The following is a 13,803-nucleotide window of genomic DNA, read 5'->3' as shown; positions in this document are numbered from 1 at the left end:
TTCTGCTGTGGTGTGATGGACTGGAGCTCCTGCCTGAGTGGTAGCTGGAAGTGCTCCTGAATTGTTTCCATATACACAGATATGGTTTAAATAGGAGCATTGTATTTCTCCATATTGACTCCCAAACTCCTTCAAGCTTCCCATACTAATTAGCAGAGCATATTGTTACTGTCCCCTTCAATCTATGGGTGCTGTCTGTGATCTGTGGAAAGGCCCATCGTCTACTGATGCCTTTGCAAGCAATAAACCAAGGCAGTTTTGCAGGAAAAAGTGGTTTAAATATTGCACCAGACTTTAATCGATCATGAATTGCCTGAAATAACTCATACAACTGCAATATTTGGGTTGTTGACACCAAGTGGGAAATGTTTTCACAAATATGTCGAGCTTCCCCTTACGACTCAGCTGGCCCTGGGTAACCAACTTGCCCGGAAAGCTACCTGGGGAGGTTAAGACCTCCTGAGTATCGGGTCCCAGAGAACCAATAACAAGACTTTGGCAAGCCCCACCCCGTCCCCCAAGGTGAGGGAAAGTTCGGGCTTTGCACGTGAGCTCCACCCAATTCCTCTGGAAGGCAGAAGCCGGCACGGAAGGGCGAGACTAATGCACCGAGTTAAAGTGAAGCAAATCAACAATTTATTAAAGGTCATCAATTGGAACAATAAAATTACAACTTATACTATACACAACTATATCTAGACTTATGTTAACCACTATGACTAAACACTTACAAATATTAACAAATCCATGGAGCTGTCCTGTACTGATGTCTTTATTTGTCCGGGAGGCAAAGTAGAAAGTTAATAAGAGAAGATAATAGTTTTCCTTTTGAAAAGGTGGGGCGAGGGTGCTAATCCTCATCCACAGCCTGGGGCCAGGTCGCTACGCCAGCCCAATTTATTAGGAAAAGGAAAGAGGGTAAAGGTATTTCAAATCCTTATAGGCTTCCTTAAAGGTGGGGCAAGGGCACTACTCCTTGCTCACAACCTGGAGCTGAGTCGCTACAGCAGCCCAAAATGGAAGGTACCTTGGAGGCCACCGGGGTCACTCCTAAGGCCCGACCTGCAGCCTGGGAGGATATTGCCCTCTCTTCAGGCTGTGCTGGAAGCAGGGAGGCCAATAAATGGCTAATGCCAGATAAGACTGGTCACAAAGAAAAAGGTACAGGTAAGTATGGGTAAGGGAGAAAATGCCTCCACCGTAGTAATATAATCGTTGTATAACAATGAATTAAAAGTACAGGTTTAAACTTTGAATACTTAACTACTTAAAACTACTGATACTAATTATTTGAGGTAACTAATTTGAACTAATAACTATGGGTTATTAATTAAGTGTACAAATTGGATTGTTTGTATATGGGTATTCAGGCCCGGCCCTGGGGGTCGGGCCCCTGGGCACTGCCCTCCCCTTGGCCCAGAAGAGGGCACGGCAGGGGAATGACCCCTGCCCCCCTGTAAGGGGTCCCGGTACCCTAAGTGATGTATTTCCCTTTAAATATGTGGTAAATGTCAATATTAGTGATGTGGCTCCGGGCTACGCCATGGGCCTAGTGGGAATTTTACGTGTCTTTTCAATCCGGTGCTTGTCGAGTCCAGCGGAAGACACCTTTCCAAAGGTAAGTCATTGTCTGCAAAGGCAGCGCAGGCAATGATATTGCAGGAACGCTGGTGACGATGGCAGACCCCAGGTTACGCCACCAGGTACACAGTACCCCCCACCGAAGTGGAGGGCCAGTTCGCCACCTGGCGGTTTGGCCGAAGGGTCTGCTTGTCGTTCCTCGACACAAACACGCTGCTTGTGGGTGTTGAGGTGCTGATGCTGGAGAGCGCCGCTTTTGGGCCGCTGGGGCCACGCAGGTAGGTCAGATGCTGCAGTGATTTTCGTCAGTTCTGGCAAGCGCCACCAGGTGCGGTGAGTGCTGCTGTGATTTCAGCTCTTTCTTTGGCTTGCGCCTGACCTCAGGGTTCAGTGGACGCAGTGAGGCTGCCACGCTCCCCTGTGCTGGGTCACAGAGTCCTTGTCTGTGTCCCCGAGGGCTGCAGGACTGCTGGCGAGCCCTGCTTTTATGAAAACAAAAAGCAGTCAAGTAGCACTTTAAAGACTAGCAAAATGGTTTATTAGGTGAGCTTTCGTGGGACAGACCCACTTCTTCAGACCACAGCCAGACCAGAACAGACTCAGTATTTAAGGCACAGAGAACCAAAGTTTGTTTCTCCCATGAGCTGATGGGAATAAGGGGGCTTCGAAGTAGACGGGATCCTTTCAAAAAGGAGCCCCGTCGGGACGAGCCGCACGGCGGCGAGGCACATCAATTTCGAAGTGTCACGGCAGCCCACAAGCTAATGAAGCACTGAATATGCATTTCAGCACTTCATTAGTAAACTTCAAAATGGCCATTTGCGTGGCCATTTTGAAGTTTGGGGCTAGTGTAGACGTAAGCCTATGAGACTTTAGATTTTTAATGTGCCTGCATTGATGTTTTACAGCCAAAAGCTTGTTTTCCCTGGCCCATGGGGACGATTATGCCCAAGGGATGATAAAAATCCCTGACAAAATAAAAAACAAAAGTTCCAAAACTGAAAATCTAATAAGAATTAGCACTAATATAAAACTTTTAATCTTCATAGATTGTCCAAACTCTGTGTAATTTATAGAGCTAGCCAAAAAGGATTTTTTTCTACAGGATAAGCAAAATCTGAAGCTTTTTCTTGAATTCTAAAGCTGACACAAAAATTTTTTTGATAGAAAATTAAACAAAAAATGCCTTTCTAATAAAGTTGAAGCAGAACTGCTCATCAGAATACTTTATGGCAGTCTTTTAAAACATCAGTTCCCTAATAATACCAGGCACTAGTTAAGTTTGGTTGCTGTTGAAGAACTTGATTCATACAAGTGAAGCTGTAACAATGGTCCTGTAACATGCTGTTGAGATATTATCCAAAGATCACTAAGTCCATGGAATTGCTCTAGGTGACTTCACTGAGCTTTGAATCAGGCACTTAGGGGATTGTTAGCTTGAAAACATTTCAAGTTGATCTGTAAGCTTGAAAATTTGAATATTCACCTGCTACACGGCAGCATCCAAGTGAATGATTGCATTAAGTATAGCTCTTTCGATAATATATTAGATAATTGCTCCAATAATTCTGAAATCAAGAGCCTTTTAGACATCTGGCTTGGAATATTAACCAGACACTTAAGCCCCAACTATGAACAAATTAAAGGTTTCCTATAAATTATATATCATCTTTGCTTGTCAGGACCTAACAGAATTGGTGTGGTTTAGTGTCCACAAGTCTTTCAGGAGACTCATTCCTCTTAACATCAATTCTGTGTCTTGGCCTGAGGTATTGCTCAGATGTAAGAGGCTATAAATTACCCTAATTACCTTAATCATCACGAGATTGCTGAATAAGCTTCATTACATCATACAGGAATTACATTCCAGCAGTTACGCTAGGCCTTTCAGATTTGCTGCTGCTTACAAGGAATAGGAATTTCATTCAATCAATACACAAAGCACAGAATCCCATGTGCAACAAAGATCCCTACATATAATTAAGTCTGAGATTGTATCTTTTGGGAATTTACACATCTAAAAAGTAAATTTACACAGTAGTGGAATCCTTCAATGTATTCTTATTTCAAATAGCACATGCAAATCATAACAATAAAGCATTTTTAAATATTTCATCTGAATATATATTTTTGCTTCCAGTGTTTCACATTCCATTTTATTTGAGTGTTGCATATTATGCTCAAATTGATACTGTTGAAAGACTGCAAATAGTTTTGCAGACTACCTAATATGGCCCTCTTTCAATATGGTACTCAGGGCAGTGAAAAGAAAAAAGAACTTGGACTGCTGCAACCAACCAGCCTGAGGTATCTTGTGTCTTTGCTAACATCGTTCAAACAAGCTGATAACTATTGAGGTTGTAGTTTTCTATGCAGTTTTAACACAATAGAATAACAGTTAATTTTTGGAATGTTATATTCACACCAGAACTCTGCTGTCAATTAGTAATTAGACTTACTATAAGCAGCAGTAATAGAACTCAGTCAATCTTTGCTGCATCCTAAACATACACACTCACTCACCCCAGAGTTCGCTCTAATATTTTCCAGGTATGTTCAGTCTTTTTCCAGCCATGTGCAGAATAAATTTAATGTGCACTACCAGTAGAAACAAACAACCAAAAGAAAAACCTCCCCTCGGACACCCTGCTAATCAGCTTGGTGGCATGTGAATCTCTCCTGAGTGTCTGAACACAACTTACAGGGAACAGACAAACTGACATGGATTTGGAAAGTGGAGCCTTCTGGGATTAACCTGCCATCTTTTCCTATGTCTGTTGTTGTGAGGCAGAAAATCCCATCAGCTACCATAGCTGAGGAACGCTAATGGTATAGTAATGTTGGGGTGAGGGAAGGAAGATTACTACTGTGAAATCGATGTATTCATCACAGCACACTAGGAGCAAATTCTTCAGCAATAATCCTTAAATTGTACAGCAACATTAATCCATTCTGTTGCAATTAAATATCCCTTGACCTAGACCAACTCAACCTTGCTTCCTAACTGCTAATCACAGAAAATTCATCAGTATTTTCAAGATTTTTTTACTCCTGGGGGCCAGTTCTGAATGAATACATGCTAGAAAAGGGAAAGACTGTTACTACCCCAGGCCTCTGCTGCTACATTGAATATCCAGGCAGCTCTGCTCATCAGCCTGCACTTCTAGGATCTGCTGCTGCCTGGCCTATATCATAATCTGACTGACACCCTCTTGAAGCAGAAGTTGGAGAAGAAGTGGCAGCAGCTGGCTGGGCCAGGAGGTGTGAGTGAGAGGGAGGTAGGCAAATTCCTATAGCTTCCTGAAGGAGAAGGAAAAAAAGAAACAAAAAGCAACTCATTGGCTGCAGAATCAGAGGGCCCTCACTTGGATGCATGAGACATTTCATCTCGCAGAGCAATTACTTCAGGCTGCGCAGGCTCAGACCTCAGCTCAGATCTATGTTCTCTCTGCAACCATAAGAGCTAGAACTAATTTTTTTTTAAAATAAGATTTTTGGACTAATGTTGTGCAGCAAAAAACAAATTGTGTGATTGTAGAAAATCCATACATAGTTACAGCAGAAGACTGAGCCTGGTGAGCTGCAAGTTCTATTCCTAATTTGGATATTAATTTGGTCTGTGACCTTGGGTAAGTAATGTAATATAACATTTATTCAGTTTGCACATTTGCAAAATACAGGTTAATTATTCTAACTCATATGGGGTTGTTAGACTGATGGCATTAATGACTGTAAAGTGCTTTCTGTTCTTTAGCTGACTGGGTATGTGTGTACTTACTGGAAGATTGAATCTTTCAGGGTCAATCTTCTAAGGTTTGATTTAGTGCGCCTAAGAGAGGCCACGCTAAATTGAACTTCAGGGCTCAACAGTCATCCCTGATACTCCCCATTCTCACAAGGAATGAGGGAGGTTAACTGGAGAGGTCCTCCCATCAACCTCCTTCAGTGTGGACAGCCAGAAAAAAATCAATCTTCGCTACATTGATTCCAGCTATGCAATTGTTGTAGCTGGACTTACATATCTTCAGTTGACTTTCAGGTCTAGTGTAGACCCGGCCTATGTTTGTCATTCTGTTGCTAATGCATCACACTCTATATGTACAAAGCATCCAAGCTATGTAACACAAGCTATTTTACTATACTCACTGTTACAAAGCTACCTGAGATTCATTATTTCACTAGCAGTTGTTCAGCGCAAATTAAAACATCCTAAATCTGTAGAGGCTTATCTCTCGGTCAGTTTGATTTAGTTTTATGAAGTCTGTTGCACGAGGATGCTCTTCAGCTTTACAGGGTTTTTTTTTTTCCATCTTTATTATAATTATATGGAGCTATACATACCTCACAGAACTGGAAGGGACCTTGAAAGGTCAGCAAGTCCAGTCCCCTGCTGTTCTAGCAGGACCAAGCACCATCTCTGACAGATTTTTTTTAAAATCTATCTGACCCAGGCCCCTAAATAGCCTCAAGGATTGAACTCACAATCCTGGGTATATAAGGGTTCTTGATCCTCCTCCTCCCGCAGAAGTCAGAAGTTAAACTCTCATTGACTTCCATGTTGTCTGTATTAGGCTTGTCCACTTACACCTCCTGTGAAATTCTTCTTAATCCCATGTTGTCCTCACCATTTTCTGGATGTAGAGGAAGGAACTCAGCTTACTTTACATACCATCACCACCACCGTTCCAGAGTTAGTTGGAAACCCAACTTCATTGTTTTCTCAGTGGGTGTAGGCATGGCTGTTTAATTCATACTGTTCAATTTAATTCATAGTACAACCATCTCCTCTATTTTTTTGTAACACAATGAACCAACTTCTTTCCTTGTGTAACAGTTTTGAAGTCAAGTAACCTGGAGCAGGATTAAGTTTGCTCATTTATTTTAAATTCAGCCACAATTCAAACCTATTACACTCCAAATTTTGGATTTTTCATTCTGTTAAAGAATTTTCCAGGTTCCTAGCATATACTAAGTCCTATAGAGCATATTAATTTCTTCAAGCTATTAAGAGTATAGTTTAAGCTTCCTTATTACTATGAAATATGCATATAAATTATTTTTGAACTGCAGTAAGCATCCGGCTTAATGCTGTGTATTGATCTAAACAGTGATTTAGTGCCTATGCAGGGAATTTGTTTCTGCCCATCATCGATCATGGGGATATTACATACTGTATCATATTGTGCCATCTTCTGTTCAGCAGAAACTATACAGTATATACAAAATTATATAATTGTATCTGGGTGTTTTTTCCTCCCATTCATTGCACAATCAAGCCAATTGGTTAACCAATATTAGTCCTTTTTTTGCAATATAATGTACTTTACTATAAGGGCAGTATATGTTTAGAGTGTAGTATCATATTAACCTCTGTTTTAGATCAGTTCAAAGTAGCAATTCTCTTCACTTTTCAAAATGGCAACAGTTAAAGAATTTCTGAAATATGTTTTGTCTAGTGTTGTTTAATATTAAAATATCTTCCAGATAATGTCTATTTCATCCAGTACTTTGGGGCCAGTCATCAGAACAAAATTTCAATTGTAAAGCCACCATAGTGACGTCATGTTAAATTTCGCAAAGGGTATTGTGAGGAGCTGCTTTGGGGAAGAGTAGAAGGAAGGAGGGCAGATCAAAGGCTGTACAAAGGCTATGTCTACGCTAGCTCAGAAGATCAACCTGCTCATGGTCTTTCTGCCGTAGTTCGATTTCATGTGTATGGTAGGGATGCATAAAATCAGCCAATCAGGGGTCGGCATTGACCCCTGTACTCTCACAAGACAAGAGGAGTAAGGGAGGTCAATATCCTGTCGACCTTCATTGAGGACGCCCAGGTAAATTGATTGCAGATATGTCGATTCTAGCTACATAATTGCTATAGCTAGAATTGCATATCTGCAATCTACTTTCATTCCCTAGTGTAGACATAGTCTAAGGCTATGTACATACAAGCATCTATCTGCAGAGAGGGACAGGAAAACAAAACTGGTTGTGAAGCTACAGTCCTCACAGCTAGCTTAACTGGTAAGTGGTGTTGAGAAAGATAATGAGGAGCTGACAGTAAGAGACAGCTTCAGCCTCATTCTAAAACAAAGGACAAAATACTTGACAGTGATGGAATTTGGGCCTTGTCTTGTGCCACCAAGCTAAGAACCAACACTGCAAATCTGAAACCACCCTAGTCCTTAGACTTATAACAGGCATTGAGATTTTTTCATTTATTTAATATGTTTAACCCAGTAAGCTGGTGGTGTTTTTTCTTCTTTACAGTAAATACAATTGCACTACAATAAACAAATTGCTTGCAACTTATGCCATCAAACAAACCAGTGGCTTTAAGTACCCCTTCATATATCTTTCCCTGATTAAGATGCAAAAATTACTAGTTTTTTTCCATAACTGATATGACATATCATCAGGGCTATCCTATTCATTCTTGCATACTTCAAAGCTGCAGTGAGATACTTGAGAATTTCAGGGCTACTTCCTCTCTTTATCCTGTTATGTCATTTTAGTATGCTATGCCAGTATCATTAAGTTGCATAATACACAATAGACTATTTTTTAATGTAAAAGCCTTGTCAAGCTTCTATTCCAATAGAGCTATTTTGTGACAGAGTAAACTAAATGACTTGGAAAATACCAGGAATGGCTGTCTAGCTGATTTATAACATCTGTATCACGAAGTGTCTCTGGCTGACTCAAAACATTGAATGTATTTAGTATGGACCCATTTTACTATGTTCAATGATTGCATTTTATTGTTACTTTTAACTAAAATGGCATCACCAATAAACAATATACAATCTTTTTCAATTATATTTTAAAGTCATCCACAAAAGGCGGCATTATTCCCCCCGACCCCCCAAATTCAAACATTTGTCACCTCAGAGTAAAAAAAAAAAAAACGCTTAACACAGGAAATAACTTTCATACCCTGTTATGTCATGTAATACAGATATGCTTCCGGCTAATGATGGTCAATTGGTAATAAACAGGTAAACAGAGAATTATTTTAAAAATCATCTTAAAAATGTAAGTTTGCTACAGTGTTCAGAATGCGTTTCATTAAAGACCAGGTTCTGATGTCACAAAAATAATGTAAAAATAACACACAAACACATAATTGGGCATTATTCGCTGATTAAAAAAGACAATTGCATGATTTTTTGCTCCTCATTTGCATTTTTTTTGGCATCTGGAGACGTTGCCCTAAATATTGGACTGCAAAGCAGAAATCGCACAATGTGTACATGATAAGTGTATGGAACATAGTCAAATTGTAAAATAATATGATTATATTTGTGATATATGCATAAACCCAAAAGGTACCAATGGCCTTTGTATACTGTGGGCTTATCTCACTCACCTGAAGTCTTTCCATTGACTTCAGTGGGGACTGAATGGCACCCTGATAGACTGACTGCATGTATAACCCCCCTTTCTGCACACAGAAAAATGCATTTTGAATTCACAAATACAAAGCATTGTTCTTTCATCTTACAGTGCAGGGAATATACATGTAGTAGAAGAAATGTGGCTCAGGAATACTCTTCTGTGTATGTAACATGCACAAATGCAACATGGCACATAAAGGGCGGCATTATGCCTCTACTGCTTCCATTCTTAGGCAGTGATTTGACTGATTAACACGTGATAGAATGTGTGAACTTTCAAGAGATTTGAACGTGGTAAGATCTAAGTATAATTCAAGCAAGTCCTTGTGTAATGTGTGAGGTGCAGTGTCAAGTAGTTTTCCTTTCTCAAGAACAGAATAAATTGCCCAACATATGTGAGGAGTACCTACGTCTACCTTTAGTAACGTATGGTAATTATTAATTACTATAGTAATTTAGTAATTTATGGTATGGTATATTTCTCCACTGAAACCTTCTTTATTGGCAGTATAATATTCTATAGGGGCTATACTCTATCTACCTAGTATAAACTTTGTCCTCTGAGGTTGAGAGCTGCACAAAACTTCCTCGTGAAATTTGCAGCCAATCAAAGCTGAATATAAACCTGAAATTCTGGTAGGTTTTCCACAAGTTTTGCAATCCTTATTCAACTGTGTGGTGCGTTTTAAGTATGCTTGTGCAGAGCAGTGGTGTGCATAGAAAACATGAAAAACTCAGTGGTTTCAGTGGAATTCGCTCTGAGGTAGTACATATACTACATATAAAATATACTGTGTGGAGGTATCATGAAAGGGAATGTATGGTAAAATTTGCATTTTTAAATATTAATAGGTATTTCTATGTAGATCACTGGCCTATATGGCAGCAATGTCCTAAAACCAGATGAAACTTATGCAACAGTATTTTTGGGAAGGTTTGTTACTATCCTAAGAGGAAAAATCTTTGTTTTGGCTTGAGTACAAGTGAAAGAAGTGGTTAATATTTAAAGCAAATGTGCAGGGAAAGAACATTTGCAGAATCACAGACCACATACATTTCATGGTGTTACACTTTTTTTTTTTGAGCTAACAGAGTAAACCTTGTGTAAATAATATCAAGTGCTTTTATGACTGACTCATACTGTTTGTAGTTTTAAGCAATAGATATGTGCACATATTTTATTTTAGCATTGCATTTCTTGTTCAACTTACAAATGATCTCCTCTTAAACTTTATGGACTTGTATACACTAGCCCCCTTCTTTGAAGGGGGCACGTAAATGACCTGGAGCAGAGAATAGCAATGAGGTGCTGCTCTGCATAGGCACTGCCTCATTAGGCTAATTATCACTGCGGGAACTTCGAAGTTGCAAACTTTGAAGGACCAGCAAGCCACGTAACCGTGGGAACTTGGAAGCGCCCTAACTCCCAAAACATTTTGGGAGTATGGGCACTTCGACGTTGTGCGGGTACTTCGAAGTGCCTGCAGTGAGAATTCGCATAATGAGGTGCTGCATATGCAGTGCAGCACCTCATTGTTATTCTCTGCTTGGGCTCATTTACATGGCCCCTTCAAAGAAGGGGGCTAGTGTAGACAAGACCTATGGAATGTAAACAGAATAACATCATAACATTTTTTTTCCTTTGTTACTTTTAAATTTTAAATAATGTGATGGGGAAATTCAATAGCTTAAGGGACTTTTTATGAAATATTCCCTAAATGCTTTTTAATGTGTGCAAAAAGCTTTGGTGATTAATTTCTGGGATTACTCTGAGTACAAATATAATTTAACTGAAATATTTTTATTTTTTAATATTAGAAAATAAGGCAAGTCCATTTCTGAAAAAGGTACTGCACTTCTGGGTTAACCATACATTAGATCACTAGATAAACATGTGACAACTATGAAAATTAGCAATAATAAAAACATTAAAAATAGCTGTAATTTCATATAGACTTAAAAACTATCAAAAACCAAAGTGACCCAGCGTTAATTTCAGAAAATAGTTTTAGACTTCATAAATACAAGCACCCTGTATTTACATAAATTATCTTCTACACTAGTTTTCCTTTTGAAACACACTATTATTTTTAATAGATATGTCCAATGGATTGTACAAATATTTCAATGTGAAAAAAGGACTGTGTAATAAAATAAAAGACCAGATGTTACTTTTTGGATTTGCTTTTTGCTAAGATTTGGTTTTTATTTAAAAAGTAGTCAGCTACCCCAGAGCTTTTCAAAAACAATATGCCAGGAAGTGAAAACCTCTGTACTTGTAATAATTAGTGCTACAGTATGAAAAATCCATTGTGGGTTATTAGGTTAAGTTTACATGTGGTCTAATGATTATTTTCAACTTTTCTGCCTTTTAATCCTAATAAATGGTTTATCTTATTTTTCAGGTTCAATGTATTGTTTCATGTTGGTATAAATTAGAATATATAGCCGTTATAGATCTAAATTCTTTATATTTTGGCATTTTATATTGAGCACATTTTTGCACCTGTGAATTTAATACTGCAAAATTTTAAAAATATTAGACATCAATACAAAGACAGCATTCACTTATGCAAAATGGAATGTAATACTTACTGCCTCTTACTGAAATAGTGGGAGACAATTTTTTTTTCCTAAAACACACACACTCTTTATTTTGTTACCAGAAGGTAACTAGATACATAGTTTATTTTACAGCATGCATTTCACTAGTTTAGAGTGATGTTTGTGTAGAGAAATATAATAATGTGTAAAAATCCTGCTCCCTTTTTAACTCCATGGGAATTTTCCCATTTGACTTCAATGGGAACCTAAATGTCTTTTCTTATAATAAAGTCAATAGTGTAAGAATGTAGCCTAGACCAGCCACGTAATCTTCAAAGTCTTTTACCTAGCAAAGCATAAAAAAGCTAGCGCATAAAGACTTTTTGCTCAAATAGTAGTGCAAAGTTACATTGCCTCCAAATATGACTGCACCTCTTTTTCTGTTATTAACAACCAGTGCACAGAAAACATTGTGCCTGCCCTACTTTTCAAACACCGTATATAACATGGAAAAAAAAAGTGTCCAATACGCTCAGGGAATAATAATTTCCATAATAAGACAACACACTTGTTGGCAAAATTGAATCAACTGCAAAATGAAAATCTCATTTCTTATACCTTTTCCTGTTATGCGGAATGTCCATAGTATGCTCAGTTTCATTCATGACGACATAGAAACAATGAGCTTTGAGTCTGAAGGTTAGTAGCGTTAAAAGCGAAGCCACAGCAAAGCTCTATGTTCGGGCTGGGGAAGTAAGGTTATTTGTACTGTAGTTTCCCATTAAATGGTAAAATGCAAGCAGTGTCAGCTACAAAGATCACCTGAGGTACTTTAGTGCAGGGGCCCGTATTAGAATGAGAGGTGGTTACTTGGAAAGCCAGGCTGCTATGATGATTGTGGTCACTGATGCATAAACGCAAAATACTACCAATTTTTATCTCCTTACTCTCCAGTACTAAGATCCAACTGCAAAGGAGGCATTTTACCTGAGAAACAGAGGGAAAACTTAGAACGAGGCAGTCCTGAATGGCTGCATAATGTAAATTGTTCTAAAAGCTAAATAAAGGCAAAGGAATTTTAGAATAATTACAATATGATAATTATTTTCCTTAAAAATATCTGTGTAAAGTATATATTTCATAAGTGCATAATTAGAAAATACCTCTTTTAAATATAGTTAAAAACATATTATGCAATTGATATGGTTTAACTTTGGTACAATCCTATGCTTTTTGTTTTTAGCAAAGTTAAGTAGCTATATATCCTCAAACCACTGAAAATGTAGATTTATGAAAAATTTAAACTCAACCAAAATAGCTAAACACATCAAGCTTTAACGTGAAATAAGGTTCTAAGAGACTTGACTGGGGCTCTACACTGCTTTTTCTTGTTTACAAAAAAAGGTGTCATATGATGTATGCAATATCGGTTCATATCTGAATTCATTAATGTGCAAATATTTGTTCATTTTTCTTTTCATGTCCAAACTGGACCCACAAATGGATTCAGGTCTCCCTTCTGGGACCTTGTTTGTTGCTGCATTTTTTTCAACAAGTTTCTCTTTTCTAATTCAGCTCCATACAAAACATCTTGTAGAAGTCCCCACTCCCTTCAGACAGCTGTCACCTTAAAAATGGCAAGTAACACATTACATATATAGCTGCTTACAAATCTTAACAACTGTGTTACTAAAGTACAGTAAATGGATTTTTTGTAATAGTTCTTAAATGTACATCATGTGTATTTAATGTGGTCTTCACTGGAATTCATTTGAATTTCATTTCTAATCATTGCTGGTGTTTGTATGTATCTTTTTTCGATGGGTCTGCCTTTTAAAGTAAAACAATTCTCCAATTCTTTGGCTTCAGAGGAATCATATAGCTGTGATAGCTCCATTGTGACGAGAACGTGACCTTTCCAAAGTTACTCGTCTGTTATCTGTAATAAAAAGAGAGAAAGAACAACACATCTTATGATTTGAAACATGAATATTGCAATGTCAAGAGGCTTTCAAACAGTCCTGAAAAATCATTTCAAATAAATATGTAAATAAGTAAGTATGAAACTGGATCAGAGAAGTTTTCACTGCAGCTGCTAGGGTGAGTTCAAGAGTTCTGCAATCAGCAATAAATTACTTGATCAGAGAAGCAGGGTGATAAAAGCACTGGAAGAACCCTGAAGCATATCCCCCTTGGAAATAGCAGATAACTAAAAAACTCAGTAAAAGTTTTATTCTACAAAGAAACTGCATCCAGTGGCTTGGAGGAAGGCTATTCAAATGCC

At 38.3% G+C, this 13,803-nt stretch overlaps 1 protein-coding gene across 1 annotated transcript in view; it reads right to left on the bottom strand.

The window, feature by feature from the left end:
• Positions 1 to 7,988: 7,988 nt before the first annotated feature.
• DIAPH2 (diaphanous related formin 2) overlaps positions 7,989 to 13,803 on the bottom strand; it is an 829,633-nt gene continuing 823,818 nt past the window's right edge. Inside the window, exon 28 of the mRNA XM_075008062.1 lies at positions 7,989 to 13,458. Coding sequence (XP_074864163.1) covers positions 13,394 to 13,458 — 65 coding nt within the window. The 3' untranslated portion in view covers positions 7,989 to 13,393. The remainder of the gene's footprint in view (positions 13,459 to 13,803) is intronic.

Source organism: Carettochelys insculpta, chromosome 13 (assembly GCF_033958435.1).
Source record: "Carettochelys insculpta isolate YL-2023 chromosome 13, ASM3395843v1, whole genome shotgun sequence".
NCBI lineage: Eukaryota > Metazoa > Chordata > Testudines > Carettochelyidae > Carettochelys > Carettochelys insculpta.
This window is presented reverse-complemented; position numbering and strand designations above follow the sequence as displayed.